This window comes from Sparus aurata, chromosome 5 (assembly GCF_900880675.1).
Source record: "Sparus aurata chromosome 5, fSpaAur1.1, whole genome shotgun sequence".
Lineage (NCBI taxonomy): Eukaryota > Metazoa > Chordata > Actinopteri > Spariformes > Sparidae > Sparus > Sparus aurata.
The window spans coordinates 11,914,721-11,936,425 of record NC_044191.1 but is presented as its reverse complement, the minus strand read 5'-3'; the positions used below and the strand labels follow the sequence as shown (position 1 = coordinate 11,936,425).

Sequence of the window (21,705 nt, the reverse complement as noted above, 5' to 3'; positions counted from 1 at the left end):
TTGTTTCCTTTATTTGTGCAGGAGGACCATCTGATTTATGATAACTTATTTTAAGATTCTTTGTTTGTTTTTCACTAAAGAGAGATCCATGTCCTATTTGATGCAGTACAAATAATTATTTCCAAACAAAATGTAATGTTGTATTGATTCTACTATGTTTTAGGGCAAGTTTAGTTTTTAATTTAAAGTTTTAAGAATGTTTTGATGTTTGTCAGGATAATATTGTGAATTACAATGATGTTGGCCAGGAAAATCGTAACATCATATTTATCATATTGTCATAGTGTTTTTAATCTCTAACAATTTTTAACAAGTAGTATATACACATGAAGTCAATGATGCTTGTTAAGTTATTTGCCACTAGTGCCCCACCTAAAAAACTGTTGTAATGATTTAAAATGTGTCTTCAAAGGTGTAGTTTTGGTATGTTAAAATCTTGTTATTATGTTGTAATCAACACTTAAAATCTGCTTATATCCTTATAAGCCAGTAATTAAATGTTTACACAGAGCTTCTAAATTCTAAATAGGGAGACTTAAACTGAAGTGTTTTACAGGTTCCTTCCTCACACAACATTTACCTGGAAAGTGACAGTTAATACCTCATCTGGCTTGTTTCTCAACCTTGAGTAACTTGGCAATGCATTTCTAATCTGTAAGATACAAAGACAGTGTGCTGCCTTCACTTACACATGAGTGTAGGTGTTCTTTTTCCAATGCTTTACATTTTCACATGAGACCAAACACATCTCTTACTATGCCTTGGATTCCATGCATTTCAGTGCAAAAGTTCAACCGAAAATGCACGTTGAAATCTATTGTACAGGGCCCACAGATATACAGACACAAACAGTTATCCACTGACCCACTGAGCTGCAGAAGACAAAAGAGCTGCAGACAAATCTGATCATTGATGCCATCTCTCCTCATTGTCTGCCTCCCATTCTTTTGCACAGACACAAAAGCACACATATCTTGGAACGCTGTGACACCGCCATCACTGCCGTGATCTGATGTACTGAAATGTACATTTCACATCCACAGAGAATGCAGGACAATATCAGTCTCAAAAGACAGATAAGCCTTCAAATAAAGATTCCATCTTCAATGTCTGGGTGCATACTGAGGAAGAAAAATCACAACAGCAGACAGCTACAAGACACTAACACGTAAAGGAAAACAGGTACAACCACGGCCCTAAATAAATGTATGGCATATTGTTAATCATCTATACACGACAAACAGTCATGTAGGCTGGATGATTGAAAATCTGGTTTAGATGTCTGCATAGCAGCATGATGTTACTATTAAAAAGTACTGAAAAACAGGAAAAGCAGAGCAGCCCTCCAGCATCTATTTTCATTTTTAACCACAGAGTCGGCACTAAAACTATTAACAGATAGATTTGTTGTTGTTTGCCAATAACCCCAGTCTACCCCCGAGAGCCCCGGTAACCCCTATTTAAGCACTGAGTTTCCTCTCATCGATCAAAGTGTGCCGCACACAGTCCGGGAGCATGACACTGGTACTGGAGAGCTTACAGCAGGTTTCAACTTTGACCCTCAGAGATGCTCAGAGGCTGATTTGTGTGTATGTGTGTGTGTGTGTGTGTGTGTGTGTGAGTGCAGTGCAGTGTAAATTCACAGCAGGTCACCTATCTGCTCGCCACTAGCTCCTTGCTAAACTCAATTTCCTCCTGGAACTTCCACACCTAAGCACTTTTAACCTCGACAAATCTGCAGCGATGGAAGATACGTGTAAAATTTACAAGAGGATGAAAGAGCCTTTGCATACGTGTGTGTGTGTGTGTGTGTGCGCATGTGTGTGTGCGCATGTGTGTGTGTGTGTGTCTTTGTGTCTGCATGTTAAATTAATTGATTCAAACACCACCTGTAACCAAAAAGGAAGTAAAAGCTGTGAAATTTCAGCTGTCAGATAGTGAACATGCTGCCACACAGGTTGACGAATTGTACCAAAAATTGTGGAGAATCTTTCTGTGAGTGTGTGCATGTCTTTGTGTGTGTTTGAGCATGTGTGTATTGGCCATAGAGGAGTGTTCCCAGAGAGAGAGTGAAGAGGTATCCACCAAACACTGCCTGGGGCCCTCTGGAAGAGAGACTAAACAAGACCTTCCCATTGGGACGCACACACACAGCCTGCAGCTGCAAATGACCTACTACCCACCTCACACACACAGACACACATACACACCCATGAACACATACACACAGAGACAAAGCCTTTCTGATGATATAATTTGTTAATTTCAAGAGAAAAAATTAAGCCAGTTATCACACGTGGGCTAAAAAATGTTCACTCCCAAATAATGTTTAACAATTAGATCAAAGTCTTCCTCTCATTTTCTGTTTTGTTTTTTTTTGTTTTTTTGTTATTCATCCTCTTGTTGTTTCAATCCTCTCATCCCCCAAGCAACGTGGTGGCATGAGCAGCCTGGAAACCTATACATCAAACAACTACACACCGTACAGTATATTTGAATGCATGAGTGAACACTGTAAATCCAGAGAGAAGATTATTTTTCCCTCTGAGTGTATATGAAATATTGTAACAAACTACCACATCTGTACTGGCCATGTTCAGCAATACTTGCAAAAATTATTTCAAACCACGGCACCCCAGTGAACAAACTTCCCCTTTCAGCCAAGAATGTCATAGTAAATATCTACTATCTGCATTTATTTTAGGGCTATTTACTGTGACAAATGCATGATAAAATGTTATAAAACGGAATGACAAAAATATGAAACATTTCATCATATCCCAGGACAGTTTTTATGGCACCATGTGGTTCCACAGCAGCCACATGGGGAACAACTCATCTAAAGTCATACTATTTAAATTGGATTACTTTTAGCTGAGGAATCCCATAATGCAATTGCATCTGCTATGTGTGTAAATCCTGAGGTACTTTGAACAAGATAAACAATGTCTGCAGAGTAAAATGTAATAAAAGTAAAAGTTAAATTACTGTAACTCTGAGTTAAAAGTGTGTTAAAATCAACATCCCTTTTTTATAGAGGTCAATCAACACTTATTAAACACCACAGAACTTAATGCGTGATTTCTCTTGAAACTCTGCTCTTAGGCAGAATATGAAATGTCACAATGCATGCTCCCTCTTGTATACTTCTGTGAATTATCGTTCGAGCAGGTTTGCACTGAATGAAAATTACAGATGTCACTGGTAATTGCGATAATGACAGGACCTCCCAAAAGAAAATCAATTCTAAATGGGGCTTAATGCGCAATTCAAAAAACATGTCCTCCACAAATGACATTCAGCAACAATGATAAAAACCATGTGCTATTCATACCCTCTTACCTACAGTGTATGTTTAGAAAATGGTTCAACCCCACTGTAAATTGTCGTTCTCATTTATCAGTGTCTTGTGAAACAATAGCCTCTGTGTTTTCCTGGAGGAAGCCTGAGGATGAACATATCTTCTTCATATCATTCTCTGACTGACAAATAAAGGCTCCCTGCCAAGAGAAACTCAATGAGACCACAATCAATACACCGCTACAAGGTGTGCTCGCGCACACGCACGTACGAACACGTGCATACACACACACACACACAGTGTGGGGATGATATACGATTACCTGGAGCAAATAACAATCAGCTGATGCTCATACAGTATGCACACGCACACAATCACACACTGCCTGTATGAGAGACACTTAATATGCAAATATGTTTTTTTTTACAACAGGAACAGCTCTCCGTTGATCATCTGGACGAATGGGGGCAGGCGGGCAGATAGATAAATAGGTCTCTAGATATCTACCTTGGACCTCAATTGATGAGATTTCGCATACGGCAGCAGCAGTGCTGTTAGGACAGGGAATACCACCACAAAATAATGTTTTCTCTCCCTCTGATCAATTTTTAATTTGGCCTGTGCAGCCGAGCCCTTGGCGGGCCTGGCCCCGGTAATTATGGTGGGTTATTGACAGCTGCCTTCCCGCGGGATGCCATTTAAAAGAGGTTTAACCCCAGAGCAAGTCCAGGCCCCACACCCGCCTTTGAAGGTGTCAAGTGCATTGATCTGAGCTGCGGGATGTGCTGGGACCTTCCCACCTGGAGGTGCGTGTATACCTGCGTGTGTGCGTGCATGTGTGTGTGTTGCTCGCAGGGCTGCTATTACAAGGCCATGGCAAGGCGGCACATCTTTTGACCCTTACACACACACACACACACACACACATACGCAAACTGTCCTCTGGCTAAACCTGGCTGGGTGGATAGAATGATACCTGTCTGGCCTCTGCAGCCACCTGATGCCCAAAGACAGGCTGTACACACACTGTATGCACAATGTTATCACTTGGCTACACACACACACACACACACGCACACGCACACGTACACACACACACACACACACACACACACAAACAGGTTAACTTGTAGCTCGGGGGGAATTAGAGGAACTAATGAGAAAGGAGGAGGAGGAAGAAGGGTGATTGGAGAGACAGAGAGGAGAGAGAGATATCCTCACACAGGGCCATGACAGGGCCAAAGCCAGCAGATGCCAGAGTGTGCAGCCGATGTTGAAGACGACCTCATCCAGCAAGAAGAAAAAAAGAAAAAGAGGGTGGGCAGGATGACAGAAATTAAGTGAGGATTTCTGTGTTTGAGTTTGTCTGCTTCGCTGCCCCCTTTCAGCCTCCCATTGAAATTCTGGGCAGATACAAAGCCCTAGGCTTTTGACACACTTTTGAAAACACCACACCCCCTCTTTCCTTCCAGTGGGTCTCCAGTGTCGAGCCTGACTCACTATCAAGAGAGAGAGAGTGAGATGGAGAAAAGGGGGGTGGGAAGGAGGGAGACACTACAGGGGGCATAGATCTGTTTTTGTATTAGCAACTTCCAACTTAAATGAAGTTGTTCTTGACGACAATGTAGAATTTTTGCGGTTTGTGTTTGGTTGTGTGAACGAGTTGGAGGGATGCCAGGCTTGACATTGTGGACGACTCAATTCATCTTTTACATGTGTAGAATATAAAGAGAAAAGGAGATTAAATGTAATCGACAGTCAAATCAAGACTTTTGAATAGACTGGAGTTACTGGCGACACATCTGCCAATCCACTGAGCCTGCATTTGGGCATTTGTAAGTCTGAAAGGGCTGGATATTTTTGAGGTGGGACCAGGGTGTTTCAACATTATAAGGATGCCACCACTGGATATTTTGAGGGAAACCTCAGACAATTTTGAGCCGTGTTTCTTGTGACAAAAAACAGATATGTTAGATGGGAATTCATCTCTAGCTTTATTTGTGGCGACAAAACTGGTATCAAGCAGAACCACAGTGTTTTCCTAACCCAAACCAGGTTGTTTTTGCGCCTAACCCTAACCAGAGAGAGCATATGCACATCATTATGACAAAAGAAAATATTGAAAATTGAAATGAAAGAAATGTAAAGTTGCAACTTATCTGTAGTTTGATGAAACTTATATAAATAGTAGCTGATTGCTAACATTGGCTGCCAAAAACGAGAGATGGTTTAGGAAAAAAAATTAAAAAGTCAACTAAAAGAAAAAAAAAAGTGACAAGACAATATTGTTTTTATGCTTCTCAACTGATATGAGAGCTCACATGTTTTCTTTCACTTTGGACACAAGTTAAAAGTCGTATTCTGAACTCCAACAGCTACTGTAAGTAATGATCCCACCTTTCAATACTTCCTCCTTCCTCAATTATTCTAACTGTAACCTCACTATCTCCCCCCCCCCCCCCCCCCCTCTGTCTCTGTCTCTCTCCTTCTCTCTCTCTCATCCCCCATCCCCTCCAAACCCCATGGCGCCCACCCTCCACCTCCACCATCTCAGTCTCAGGATGCAGAGCAGTGACAGGGCCAGAAGGTAATGATACAGCTGCCATGATGCAACAAGCAGACCTGTCGACTGTCAGGAATTGAAATCATGAAGGAATAAGCTGTCATTAAGAGGCCCTCTCCCAGTAGTGGAGCTGTCAGACGCCTGCCTTCTGCCTGCTCTCTCTCTCTGTACATTCCCGTCTCTCCTCTGCCAGTCCCACCCCATTTGCAGTCACTCCCTCGCCCTCCTCTCATTTTTCTCTTCCTGCTTCAATCCTCTCTGCACCCCTCTCCTTCTTTCCTCTCCTTTCCTCTTCCAACCAATCATAACCCTTCTCCCTCTTTGCACCCCCACTCTCCATCTCAGCTTTCTCTCTTTTCCACCTCTTTCCCCACTCTCTGGTTGTTGCCAGAGCATCCTCATCTCACTTGTCATTTTTTCCTCTAAGCTATGGGAATAGCACCACTTCCATGTACACACACACACACACACACACACACACACACACACACACACCACACCCCCCCCCCCCCCCACACACACACACACACACACACACACACACACACACACACACACACTCACACACCCACACACCTGGACACACAACTCAAAAAGATTTCCCTTTGCCTTGCGTCACTGCATGCCACAAGCATACCCCCTCCCTGAGGTGATGCATTTGTGTCTATATTGTACATATTTTACACTTATCTCCAGTATATACATTCTGCCAGCTTATTAATGTGTCACCATCATATGGCAGCATGACAAAACTTGTGATACAGCTGTAGACAGGAGCGTGTCGCATATGGGCAGCAGAGACAGGCAATGGGGTGTAAACGGTGTATAAGAGACAGGCTGCCCCGAGATTCACCCTGTGATCGTGTGTTTGTGTGTGTGGGCCTGATTAACTAGCGCAATCAGCTATTTTTCCCATCGGAAGAGAGGAAAGGCTGACTCAAAGTTCTAAGGAACATGGCTAAGAATTTCAAAGTGGTGCTTTGACACAGGTGTGTGCACACCCGTACACACCATAGAACAGCACTGTGTCCAGAAACACACACACACACACACACACACACACACACACACACACAGTAGAGAGTCAAATTAACTCTTTTTATGCGTGTGTGTGTGTCTGTGTGTGCATGCGTGGTCGCTCATGTGTTTTGCACAGACACAAGCTCCCTTCATATTTGTCGAATGCACTTCATTTGACCCTTTGCTGCAGGCTTTGAATTTTCAATCAACTTCCCATGAGTAACTGCACATGAGCTGCACTCTAGGCAAAAGATACTAGCCACAAAACATTTTTGGAAAAATGGAGCCTAATCCAAACATAATAAAGTGTACGGTCAAAATGTCAACACTTGACCAGGCACTGCAATCAAAAATATTGAGTAATTGTCAGTGAGCCACACCTATCAAATACCTTATATAATGTAACCAATTTAACTGTGCCTATATAAATATGGATATGTTAGTCTGGATTATTGAATAAATGCCAACTTTTAAATTTTAATTGTTGTTTACTGCTGACACTGCTTACATGTGACGCTCCTTTTGAGCATACTGCAATTTTAAGTGTCTACTGTCCAAGTGCTGCAAGAATGATTTTTTTTGTTTTGTAGAAAATAACCTCTGTGGCAGACAAAGGTTAATGAAACATACATATTTAGCTCAGCAAGAAAGTCCTCACAGGTGAACACGGCTTTTTTCATTGAATGGATATAAATATATAAATGCAACAGGTAACAAGTATAACACATAAATTCATTGTCACCACTACTAAGTGTACCACTACACTATGCTATAATCACTTGACTATAAATGAAAAATCTACAAAAAGGATAGTTTGCAAATAAAAGTCCACCCACAAAAGGTGGAATATCGAGTTTCCATGTTCAGCACTGTGACTGTTCATGTCTTTGACAACTTCTGTAGTGTCATTCAGCCAATTGTGAACAACCACCTTTTCTAAGAAGGGCAAAAATCTTGAAAATATACCAGTGAGGCATTGACTGACATGTTTTTATGTCATAAAAGAGAACATGAACATTTCTTAGGTTTTCGTTAACTACAGACCTTATTTCAGACATTTGACCGAAAATCAATTTTAAAAGCACATTGACTTTGACATATGGGAACAAGAAGTGCAGAAATGCTAACTCATTTCCAGGTCTCATTGCTGCAGCCCTCTATCTATCTATAAATACAAGGAATCTCTGTCTGTCTGTGTGTGTGTGTGTGTGTGTGTGTGTGTGTGTGTGTGTGTGTGTGTGTGTGTGTGTGTGTGTGTGTGTGTGTGTATGTATGTGTCTGTTGGTCAAATATCTCTGCGGATCAGGATCACACTGACCTGAGACTTTCAACATGGCTGCTGCGTGGTTCAGTGGTGTGCATCTAAGCATTTGCTTGGACTGCAATGATACCGTGAATAAATTATTTCATAAATGCTTTACAAATTCTGCCGAGCATTGTCCACCGGAGCCACCACAGTCACATGTGCACCAGAGCCAATCACTGCACACCGTGGCCACGTGCGCACCAGAGCCAATCACTGCAGAGCTCAAGCCCACGACATACCTGAAGAAACAAGCAGATTTATACCTGCAGCGGCGCGAGCTGGACCGGGATTTTGCCGGCGGTTCGGTCCCGTTCTGTTCTGTTCTGTGCATCTAAACTGACTGTTGTGGATTAATGAGATTAAACAAGTCCGGACCGAATCTGTTCGGGTCTGAGCAGATCTGGAGACGCGCGGACAACAAAGTGGAATCGGAATCTGTGGATGTTCGTGTGTAGCTAGCCGCTAGCTGCTAGCGGCTAGCTACACGGCCCACCTCCCAAGGCGAAGGACCGTACTCATCGGCATGTCCAAAACCGGACCTAGGGTTAATAATGTCCGCCACGTTTTTTCGCGAACATTGCCGTCACGTTTGCTTTGTGTCTGGTGCAGAAAGAAAAGGTAAAAACTGGCTTTTGTCACGAAAGTGTCCAAGCAGCAAGTTTGGTTGTTGAGGAACAGGAAGTTGTGGGAGGGACCTAGGCGGATGATTGACAGGCAACGACGGTCGGACAGCGATATTGAGAGTTGAGAGATTTGTTACATTTAGCGTGTTTGGAGTGTGTAGTTAGTGTGTTATCTAGTGTTTGGTGTAGTGTGTTTAGTGTGTAGTGGAGTCGGTTTTTCGTTTAATGAGTCAGAACAATGAGAAGATGCTGAATGTGGAGCAGGCAGTGCAGCTCTCAAGGAACACAGGCAGACCTGAGCATTGCCTGCATTTAAATGTAAATAGTTACATATAACTTTGTAAATGTTTTAAATGTATGCGCAAATTTAGCAAACAACAATTTATATCTGCATTATAAGTAAAAAAAAAAATGGTTTGTTGTTAATATGTTTATTTGTGGTTTTCACAGTAAAAAAATCTAACTTTTTCTACTCAGATTTTATGGTTTTTTTTGTGATTTTAGGTCCATTGTGTTAATACAGTTTGTCAAAATAAAAAAAATAACTGTACAGTCACACGTGAGGTTGTGCTGAAAATAATGACACCAAGTAAATAGTTTTTAAGGTGAAATATAATGGCAAAATCAAAAATAGTCAAAAACAGCCAATTATACCCTGGAATATCAGATTTCACAACAAACCTAAATATCCCTGACGTCCCACCTTCAAACACAGCCTCATTTGGCCATCCATGAAAAAGCTCCTTAACCTCCCACTTTTTTATAGGAATACACTTTTGTTACGGGCACTGCACTAGTACTATACTAAATTTAAAAACATTATCTGATTAGCTTATTCCCCTCTTCCCTCTGGAACGAACCATGAAATTCAGCTGACTGTGTGGTGGGGTTGAGAGGAAAAGTGGCAACCTCTTGTGAGCCAGTGTCGCTTTACATAGGCTAAGGCTTTTTGTGCTGGCAAAAATAATGGCTAGTCCTACAGGTGGTCTGCTGGTCTATCATGAGATTCTCCTCTTGGTATTTTTTTTATTTTTTTTTTCCCTTTATTCACCAAAGTGTGCATACTCATACACAAAACAAGGTAGAATTTAATACAGTGTGTAAGCAATTGGACACAGTAGGGTAGTTTTTAATTTTCATATCACCTTAAATATGAAAACATAACACCTTAAAACCAGTTAATCACTGCAACCCTAATCCATGTGCATGCACATTTGGGATTCTACTCTCAATATAACGTAATGCTGCTGATCATGGACATGGTCTGTTTTTGCTGTTTCACAGAGCCATCTTGTCAGAGAGTTGTCATCTCTGAAAGTTGTCATTTATGTGAGTGATTGATCAAATGTGTTTGACCACTTGTTTGCTTCTGGATTGTAAATTTAAGTATACAATGTAGATCCATTTACAAAAAGAACAGCTGTGCTGAATCGATAACTACATGTATCTCTTCGGATTGTAGAGCAGCTATAATTTCTGTTTGTTCACAAATACATCCACACAGATTTCATGGGATGACATAATAAACTACGAGCTTGCCCATAATAGATGCAGACAGCATGAATTGACTGTAAATGTGTGTGCCTGTCTTCCCAGTGCACACACAGAGTACAAGGCCTGTGTGTGGTAAATGCCTGGATGATGATTTGTCAGGGTGTAAGAACACGATTTCTTGTTTACTATGATGAATGAGCAACACTCACACTGCACACACCATGTTCTCTTTATCGAAGCTGTCACTTTGGCTTTCTGCAGCACAACCCTGCCTTCTCCAACTGTAATACCAGCCAGGATAACTGTAATTCAAAGTCTCAGGGTAGCCAAATCATCCGTTAGCACACACATGGACACACGTGCACGCAACTCAAACCTCTCCTGTTGTTGTACACAGCAGGAGAGGGCTTTACACAGCAGTGAAAGTCTTTATGGCATTCAGATGGACCAAACGAGGGAATGAGGGGGAGAGGGAGAGCAGGATCTCCCCTAAGTCAATTTGAACAGCAGGCCGATGAAATTACACAGGTAGTCGTGGCCCGGCTGACAAATGAACACAGGGATGGGGATGAAAGCAATAAGACAGGCAGAGCCACCTTTTGCTTGCTGACACACAGATGTATACACTCAAGTCTGATCATACAGCCGGGAAAGAAAAACAAATCTATATTTTACATTACATTATCTATTCCTCTTTCTCAGCTCAGTCACCCATGAATACACAGGACTGCTTAGGAACCATACATCATACGAGAGCATTAATGTTTCATGGTGAGGTACATGCTTCGTTTCACTAACAAGACGATATAAAGCCTCAACTCTGGGTCGAGGGCTGTACAGTTATAGAATCTCTCAAAGCATAAGACTATGTTGGCACCTGTGAATGGATGTCTGCTTGCTGTTATTTGCCTCCGTGATAATATGATGCTGTGGAGTGCAGAAATTGTTCAGCATCATATAATTTATCATATGACCCCAGGACAGAGTTTGCTTTCCACTCCAGACTCATGTGGACTGCACAACGAAGTTAAGCTGAACTGGGTCGATGCAGCTTTGAAAGCACACGGCAACAACAAATTACCAACAATCACATTCAAACCTCCAGTCAAACACAAGAAAACAAAACACTTCGCTCATGACGGTGCCACAATGCCTTTCCAAAGACCAAAATATTCGAGCCTGCCCTTCAAAATAAACACTATGTGTTACACTTGTCACACCAAGGCTAACCACTGCGGTAGTGGTGGCACCAACAGCCACATGATGAGCACAGTGCATGACTTTTTCACTCAGAGAGCCACAAAAGCACATACTAAAGATGTGTCACAGTGTATACTGTATGCAAAAGGAAAACAAAGCTTTCAGAAAAAGAAAAAGAAGAGACATAATAATACCCTCCTCTTACATCATATGTGCAGTGTCCTCAGTTCACTCAGCCCCTCTTATTGAAACATAAAAACATGAAATCTTGGATCAAAGACCAGAAAATGAGTTCAGCATCCAACAAAATAGCTTTTTGTTGTGCCCCTTACCTCCATGGCTCTGGTGATGAAGGGGATTTGTGTCCCTGAATCCAGGTCCTGGTTGATGATGAGTCTACGGGCCCACTGACCGGCCCGCACCACGCCGCTGCCCTGGATCAGCACCAGCAGCTTGGATGGGTTTGACAAGGCATCTGGGCTCAGGTAGATAAAAGTGGTGGGTTCATCTTCTGAAGCATCCACCTAAACATTCAGGAAAACACAGGTTACCACTGATGTAAGTTGCTCTCTTATCTAACAAAAAAGAAGACTTTCCCCAGTGATGTTCAATTGCTGAAGATGTTTTGATATCACAGACTATTGGGACCAAAATTAATCTCTGCTCTTTTCATGCAACAGCAGCAAAAGCAAAAGATGATCAAATTGTTTTTTTGTAATTAGAGTTTTGATTTCTGCTGCTTCAAAAAGCCCCGATAATGGTCATAAGGAGAAACTTCAGAGTAGTTCTTACATAACATGCGTGAGCTTTAGGAGAAATGGCCCTCTCCTCTGTGGCCTTCGTAATTAAAAAACTAATATGCATCAGTACGCTAATCATCAATAATCATGATTAGAAAGCAGCCTTTGTGTGATTAAAACTGAGGCAGAAAGTTATACAGACAAGAAGGGAAGCTGAGCAAGTAAGTGAGTTTGTGTGTGTGCTTGCGCTCCATCCACATCCCATGCATCTTTGCATAACTCCCAAGTATGCCTGCAAGAATCTCTAAGGAGACAAACACTGTCCATAAAAGCCATGGGTGGCAGCTGCAAGAACTTAATCCAAGCAGACAAAGAGAGCCGAGTGGGGGAGAAAATCTTACCCTTTATTCTCTTGTGCTCCCTCATTCCCTCTCCCTATACTTGGCTGTGGTTAATCTTCTTAAAATCTGCGGTCACAAGTTCAATGCCACGCAGGTGGACGGACCCACCACTAACACTAATACACACACGCGCGCACACACACACACACACACACACACACACACACACACACATGCCATATACAAGCAGGCGGGTGGGCAGCAGAAAAGCAGAACAGAGCAATTTTCCAGAGGAATAATGAGATAAATAGGCCAGGCAGATAAACCAGTAAAAGTGTATGGGGGCTAATGAAAGGCGCTGAGTCTCGGCTAGGTGATTTATGGACACTGTTAGCGCAGGAGCTAACGCTGCTATGCTTCTAAACACCAGCGCTGCCTAACATCCCTATAAATGGAGCCTGAAAAATGATCACAACTTTTATAAACAGAGAAAAAGCAGGGATAGAGGGGTAAAGGGGGGCAAAGAGAGACAAACATGCTTCCGACAACAAATAAAAGGGATCAAGTGTGTGCTCTGAGCCTGGATGAGCTGGGCAAAGAATAACTCCATGATGGCAGCGTAGAAAGTCCCCTTCCGCGCAAATGAATGCAAAACAGATTAAGCATCAGCATGCTGCGCCTCTACGCCTTTGAAATGACACGTCACAATACAGTTAATTTGTTGAGGAGACACTTTTGCACAAAGGATGTGGGCAGAGAAGGGGGTAAAAGAAAGAAAGGGAGTAAGAGAGAAACTGAGTGAGATAGAAAAGAGAGAGACAAAGACTGGTGGAGAATGAGGAGAGCTGACTCCTCACAATCCCCTTTTCTTTAGTTTTTTAAACAGGACACTCAATATCATAATCACACTCTGAAGCCCAAGCATTTATGTCAATTTTCATATTTAATAATCCCTTTAATCTTCAAGGGCACAAATCAAAGAAGGAAATGCCTCTTTTCATTCCGGGTACTTACTGGCAGGATTGCTTTAGTCATGTTGCACTTTTTCTCCAACAGCTCATAAACATACTGAGTGATGATCTGGAAATAAAAAAAAAGACACAGAACACACACACAGTCAAACATTACATTGATAATACAATGAATATTTATACATTGCTGTTGATACAAATCCATCCAACAAAAGCCAACTAAACTCAGTGTGTGTGTGTGTGTGTGTGAACAAGTAATAGCAACCACTGTCATGCTCGCAAACAGAATAAAAAATACTATTCAAAACCCTTGTTTGCCCTCTGGTGTGTGTGTGTGTGTGTGTGTGTGTATACATGAGCTACTTGAAAGGTTTTGAATCGTACTCTGTGCCGTGTGTGTGTGAGTGTGAGTGTGTGAATCACAACGCAGTTAGAGTGTTGAGGTTGTAAGTGCCAGGAGAGGAAATCTCCTGTACAAGCGGAGGGCTGATGTAAGTTATGTTTATCCCCGCAGCCACAGCGCTAAAGAACCTTGTATACCGAATCATTCCAACCCCAGGCCAAGCCTTTCATGGTTCAGTGACATTAACAACTTTCTTTTCCATTTTCCCTATTTCTTCTTTCTTTCTTTCTTTTCTTCTCCCCACATCCTGCTTAGCTGGGAACAGAAAGAAGTGTTTTGTGCAACAGATTTCCACTTTTGATCAGTTGTGAGAGAAAGACAGAGTGGTGATAACAGATGACAGGACACACGACCGCTGACAGTGAGCTGTGTTGGAGCTGTTGTCTCTGTGATGATGTTTCCCAAACATGTGCAATGACAGACTCCCTGTCCTGTATATGTCAGGACAATACAATGATGGGCGGACGGACCACAGGGACAGCTGAGTTACATGCTGCCCGGCTCTGCTGTGAAGTCTCACTTCGGTTTGCTTCTGAAGTATCGGCCTTATGGAATTAGGAAGCCAAAGAATGGCAGTGATTCCAGAGCTACAAAGCGAGACCTACCAACTGACTGGCTAGACAAACACAAACAACCAGAGACTGTCATGTCTCACAGCACAGAGTGACATGATGCCAAGAGACTGCTAATTAGTGTAAAGCAGGAAACAGGTCAATAGACATTAAATGTAATAGGTATTGGTCATTAAAACATCTGCAAAACAAACAAACAAACAAACAAAAACATGCAGTCTTGACAAAATACAGACATTCACAAGCCACAAGTGTGCATCTAAAGCCAATCAAAAGTTATCATCTTTCCCAACACTTTGAAAGATGTAAGAAAATCTTTGCTTCAAAGATTTGATAAGAAATGCATCAGATTAGTACCATAAAGAAGAAAAACTGGGATAAAACTGGAAAACATGCGATCCCGGGGTCATGATCTGCTAAACTTTTGTCATTTTTGGCACACACAAAATGTTTGCCGTTCTAAAATGTCAACCTTGGGGAAAATGAATGCTGCATATCCCTAAATTACATGGACTTAACTCCAAACACTTTTCAAATTGTGTGAATTGGCATTTTCACACAGAAAGGAAGAACGACAAAAAAAGACCCAATGCAACTTAAGAAAAAAGTAGGGCTTTGGCTTTTAAGTCAAATGTGAATTCTCATGATAATCGAGATATTGCTATGCTCTTTAATGCCAAAGAAACATTCGATGCTAACTTGATTTACTGCTTAAAAAAACCACATGCAAGAATAACATTACACACCAGACACATATTAGCCTTATGACAGCCAATCAAAGGCCAGCAGACGGACCAAATGAGATGATCGATTCTACCATTTGACCCTGTGAAGGGGAGAAAAAAATCTAGAGGAGCTAAAACAACCTCGCCTCACCCCATCCCGCCGAACCTCCAACAGCTAATTCACTAAAATGTCAGCCAGTCTGATGAAGACTAAAATGATTCCGGGCCTCAGTATGCTAGTGTTTAATGACATCAATAAGCCTCACAGGAAATTTCATTTGCACTATGTTATTTGTTCAGTGCCTCAGGTGGCTCGAGAACCATCTGATATAGAATAAGGAGAGAGACTGATGGGGAACAAGAGAAGAGAGAAAAGGTAGAAAGAATGCAAGAGTTTCACTGTGTGAATGCATTCCCTCTGATACTGTAGATCATATTATGACTAAGAATCTCATATCCAAGCTTGCGGTCATCTGTATGTTTTAATGCATAATGTAGAGTGACCTTTTCAGTAAACAAGATCCAGATCAAAAGTTGAAAAGGGGACAGTGCAGCATTCCACTCGAAATCTGATTTCTTTTCTTTTTTTTTTGTTTCAAAAAATGGGATAGACTCGGCACAGAAGCATAAAACCCATAAAAAACATGTCCTGATGCACACAAACGTGGGTGCACACATTCGCACAGCCAACTTCCTTCTGTGTGGGCCTCTGAGGACTATGTCTCAGCAGCTGATCAGTACAATAAGAAAAGCCTCTTTGTCACCTAATTACCAATGTGTTATTAGTGCTTTAATGAAATGCCTGCAGGAAGCGACGCTGAGTGCCTTCATTGTCGGCATGGGCCGATAGGAGAAGCATGAGGAGTGGATTTGGCAAATAATATTAAGACACGTAAAAGAGAGGGGAAGGGAGAGAAGGAGAGACAGAAAGAGAGAGATAAAGAGCAACCTAAATCAATTCAAATCAATAGGTTTCATGACCATAAACATGTTTACAATGTCCTTCGTATCTGCAGCAAATATGTTTTATCATTCAGGCTGACAAGATAAGGCTGCAACATTATCTGAAATGTCAATGTGAGCTTAGATTATCTTGGTATTTCATAAATAGTGGAGAATATGGCCCAGACTGCACAGTTTCACCACAGAGCAATGGCCATGAGTGACGGCTTGTAACCCTCACTGATTCTCTCTGGACTAGAGAGACAACATCAACATCAGCCTTCACTAAGGTAGAACGCATAAAAGGGAAGTGAAGTTTCAATTGTCCTCTAAGGCAGTCTGATGATAATGTATCCTCAAACAACAGCGTGCTTTCTACATGGCTGTGAGAGTGATCGTGGGAGAGTCTGAAATAGACCTTCTGCGGCTGAGGTCACCTCTGTGTCTGTGGTTTGTTTGTGTAGAGGAAGCATTGTGGCGATGAAGCAAGAAGAGCAGGATCAGCGAGGAAGGAAGGGACTTAGAGGAGGGCTCAGTGGGAGGAAAGAAGGAAGACATGAATGGGGAGATGGAGAAGTAATCCCCAGGAGCCAGAAGTCCGTGCCAGCTCCCACTGCAGCGAACAGCTGAGAGGAGAAGGAGGGATGGATGAGGACAGAAAACAGTACAGTATGTGGCCTTGATAAGAAGTGGGTGGGCTGTGACATCAGCTCCCTGGTCATCCCCATAACAATCTCTTCATAACTCTCAATCACACTGCAAGCCAAGGTCTTAATGAAGACCACTGTGGCTGCAAGTTGATATGTAACTACAGAGAGAGACCTCCCACATTATGTGTGCACATGTATCAGTTAATGTGTGTGCAGGTGTGTGTGTGTTTGCTCTTGCACTGATTACAACAGTCATGCCTGGTTTGGCTGACCGCACCTAAGGCATTGGACATGATCATTCCCGGGCACGCACAAAACAGACGCGAGGAGGAAGGAGACCACCACAGGAACAAGAAGAAGGATAGAGACAGAGGATAGAGGAAGGAGTAAAGTTGGGAAGGTCAAGGTTAAGATGGTCAATGGCAATGGAGACACTGAAGTATTTAGAGGGCAATGAAGAGAGTAATGATCTCAAAGCAGCCCATAGAGATGACCATGAAACATGACCTGATGTTTAATCAGGCTCGCTGTCGGTTCCATGGGGATAGATCTAAGGCCAATCTGATGCCAGCTGTAGTGAAATAAATTATCAACTAATAAATGAAAGTAAACATCAAACATAAAAAAGTCTCTTTAAGTAATTGAAAATGCAGCCACCCAACAAAACTTGTCAAAACAAATTTTAAGTAATCAGAAGTCATAGCTCCAGAGCGCCTTTAACAGCCTTGTGAGGCTTCTAGCTTAAATAATATATTTGGAGACATTTCTAAAAGAGCCCAGCCAATATATTGGCGAGCTGATTATATCAGACAGTATTGGCATATCAAATATTTTGGTATCAGTGGTCATGGTGTTCGATATGTGCGGATATGAAAACTTTTATTTAAAGAGATTAAAAGCAGAAAAAGATACCTGGTGTAATTTAGAATAATTCAATTCCTCATAAGGTTTCCTGTATTAGTGCATTACTGTCATTTAGGATTGGGTACGTTCAAGTTTTGCTGGTAAGGTCAGGTGTACGTGCTTCAACAGGTTTGAGTTCATGCCAGCCAGCTTAACTGGCATTTGTTAGGTATAAAGTAAAGTGGAGAGAACTAGCAGCATGTCGCTAGTTAGCAGAAGCCTGGGGATAGCCGATTAGCTCAGCTCCACAGGTGGTATTGTGCTTATGTCTTGCTATGATGTACTAACACTGAGAGTTGTGCACACAGTGCCAGAACTTAGATCATTAATGAGTTGGAGCAGGTTATGCTAACGCTTATTAGAGTTAAATGCTGATTTTGTATCCTGCAGCATGAAGCCTTGTTTTGATCCGATGCTCTCATTTGTCCAGTGAAAGTTACTGTATTACACTGTTAATTCAAACTCAACTACTTTATATTACAGGCTCTCAAAGTGTTTCAGTGGACAGAGACATCTCTTTCCAAGGCTTTTATTGAGAAACATTAACAGGAATGTGTTGAGGACCAGACCACTTGAAATGTTGCCATCTTTTCTCCAGTTTCACTCAGCTGAAGTCATATTTCATGTTAAAAACTTTAGATTACGAGTTAAACTGAGTTGCTGGGAGAAATGAGAACATGATGTATTGCAATTGCCCTGATGGACTGTAGTGCTTCTATACTCTAATTATGTTCCTCTTGTGAGCGACATTTAGTGCTGAAATTTGGTATTCTTGGTCAAGCTCAGCCTTAGGGATTATATCAAACTGCTTTGAAAAGGTTTCTATTGGCCCTATACTACTGTCATATTAGACAATATTTATGGATAAACTGTAAACTATCCTTCCATTTGATAACCACCTTTGAAGGATCACTGCAAAAAATGTGTGTCTTTTGGCCAACCTATTGATTTAGCAATTTGTTACCTTCTAATATCAATATCAGCATCCGCCCCAAAAGTATTTTTTCAGGCTCTAGTTTCTAACACTAATTGGGGCCCGTGGAGCCTCGATGGTTTATCTGATCTCCGTGTCAGCCATGTGCACAAATATACTCAAGGCGGCAGCACATACTGTACACACACACACACACACACACACACACACAAAATTCATGTGTAGATACACACTCCTCTTGTCTCTCTCGTCCAGAGCCCCCTCCAAAAGCCACTTAGCCATAGAAACCAATGAGCAAGAAGAGGCATCAAAGCTGTTTATATAATGAAACTGAAAGAGCTGTCCCATGCCGTATCACTGACTGCACCCAGGAAAGCATTCCTTCTTCTCCGGAGAATAGAGGAGAGGAAGAAAAAGAAAAAAAGAAGAAAATCCCCCCGAACAATGCAGCACAACAACAGCGGCAACAACAGCAAAGCATACTCAAAAAGAGAGAGAGAGAGTGCGAAAATGAGAAGGAGCATGAGGCAATAGAAAGGTTGTTTATTTAAAGTCAGCCTGGTGTACCAACAGAAAGTGGTATTAAAATAGAGCCTATTGTTGTGAATTTGTGATCTGTCAGTCCGCGTGGGAAACAAAGGGAAAGACAGAGAGAGGCAGAGAGAGAGAGGGAGAAAGAGAGAGAGACTGGTGTAATTCCCATGAGGTCTCTGTCATTTTTCTGTCAGAGGAGAGAGGGCTCTCCAGGGGAAGAGAAAGTTCTCAGACACAGACTGACAGACAGACTGTTTACACTTAGCGTAGATAACCCCCTCTCTCACTTTCTTACCGCCCTCCCTGCACTACTCATCCTAATGGCATCGTAATGACCTCCTCAGGTGTTAACTGAGAAGCCGGCAGAGGTCTAATTCAAAGTAAAGTACTGTATGCCACGGTGGGTGCCGGCGGTAGCGACAGATGCCAGTGCTGTAACTACCATCCCTCCTGCCTTTTCTCAAACACCCCTCCCTCACACCCCCAGCCCCTGTCCAATTCCCTTCTCTTTCATCAACTCTAATCCACCTCACCCACTCCCTGCAACCATTTCTGTCTGACTGTGTCTGCTTCCTCCTCCGTGCTCTATGCAGAAGCTGCAGCAGCAGTGGCAGCAGTGTTTAAGTGTTTTGGGAATGGAGACGTGATGGCAGTCGGCGAATCCGGGCAGACAGCTGTCATTTATAGTCTCTCTTTAGGGAGATCCCATTAGCTTCCCAACACAATGGCCCACGACTGGAATGGGGCCTCCTGATGCCTTAAGTACAGTATTGGGGCCTGTCTCCCGGGTTCCCACTTGCTGCAAGACTCCATGACTGCACCATGATGACTTATTACTGTTAATTTACAAGGCTTCCACAACATAAAAATGTAATTCATCTCTTTTTAGAAATTGTTGATTATCTGAAGGTCTAAAAAGTCTACTTAATTTCTGCTTTCTGTGGAAAAACAACAAATCATATCCTCATTGGACGATGGTGGCATTTTCAGATACAACTCTCCATTTCTTCAGATACTCTTTATATTCCCTAATATCCTCTGAAACAGGTGAATACTAAGAGCAGGTAATACTGTACTATACTAGTACTATACATCAAAGTGATAAGAACTACCTAAAATTATGTAAACAAAAAATATTTTGGGAAAAGATATATCACCTATACTGATTCCAACCATGAGGGGGTCATCAAGATGTTTTTGCTTCACTTTTAAGGAGCTGCTATCTCGTCAATCTTCACATATGTCAGTATGAACATATAAAGTATATGCTCACACGTGTGGTCGTTTATGTATAGACTCCACTTATATCACCAATGCTAGCAGATGACGAAACTGGCATTCCAGAAATGTGAGTATGGACAGTATGAATCAACCTTAATGGATAGTACCGTAAGGTGGCTCTTTGAGGCAATATCAATCTGTCAAAGTACTGTACAAAATCATCAACCAGCTGTCCACTGACTCTGCAGGTCTTCCTAAACGATCAGTATTACATCCAAGCCGTGTCACAGCATATATTGTTTGTCGGGAGACTAGCATCCAAATGCATGCAGATGATATTTTAATTTATGCATGTCTGCATTTATGTCTGAGATATAGCTCCTTTAGTTCCTACCATCAACTCAGTTTATGGCAGCATAACATAATACAATAGGCTAGTCATAATTTATTATTAACAAAGAAATTATTTTGCCATTCTCTTCCGTGTTTTGCTCAAGGGCACTTCAGCAGGGCCTTACACCTTGGCCAGCTGGTCGGCGCTATGACTACACTCAGCATCCATAATGTGGAAACAGAGGGAGACAGGAAGAGAAAAAAAGATAACAGAGAGACAGCAGAGAGTGTAAGAAATAGAGAGAGAGAGAGATGAAGAGACAGAGAGAAACGGAGAGAGAGAGAGACGGCTTTCTAATTCAGCCATCTGGCTAGCTTTACTTCATTATAATATTCTGACTGTGTGTGTGTGTGTGTGTGTGTGTGTGTGTGTGTGTGTGTGTGTGTGTGTGTGTGTGTGTGTGTGTGTGTGCGTGTGTGTGCGTATTTACAAATTTGTGAGTGCCTTCCATTCCACAGATGCAGGCAGAGCAGAGAAGAATCCTCATTTATTAACAGCTTAATAGAGCTCCATCTGGGCCAGACCCTATGCTTGTCTCCTATCAGAGAGATTCATCACCAAATCACAGGAATTAGACTACAACTGACACCTACACAGGCTGAGGTGACCCTGCTGCACTGAGCAACACTGCGCAGATAGATTAGGGTGCACTGCATCATACAGCTGTAACACAGCCATTATGATAACTGTCTGAGCCAAAGATGGAAAATGTCACTACACTTGTAGTAGGAAGAAAAGAACACAATAAAAAAAAGCATCAGTCGAATACAACAATTTACAAACTGGGGTTAATGGGAATAACAGAGAAAAAGATCCTCTAAATCAATGATAAAACTCTTTATAGAGTGCATTCAGAACATAAATGTGT

At 42.0% G+C, this 21,705-nt stretch overlaps 1 protein-coding gene across 3 annotated transcripts in view; it reads right to left on the bottom strand.

Annotated features, from left to right (window-relative positions):
• The window catches only part of arb2a (ARB2 cotranscriptional regulator A), a 154,029-nt gene that overhangs the window by 118,323 nt on the left and 14,001 nt on the right, over positions 1-21,705 (bottom strand). For all 3 annotated transcript variants that reach the window (XM_030417765.1, XM_030417768.1, XM_030417766.1), the window contains exons 5-6: positions 13,603-13,668; positions 11,840-12,031 (exon numbers count right to left, since the gene is read on the bottom strand). In XM_030417765.1, the coding sequence (XP_030273625.1) occupies positions 11,840-12,031; positions 13,603-13,668 (258 nt within the window). The remainder of the gene's footprint in view (positions 1-11,839; positions 12,032-13,602; positions 13,669-21,705) is intronic.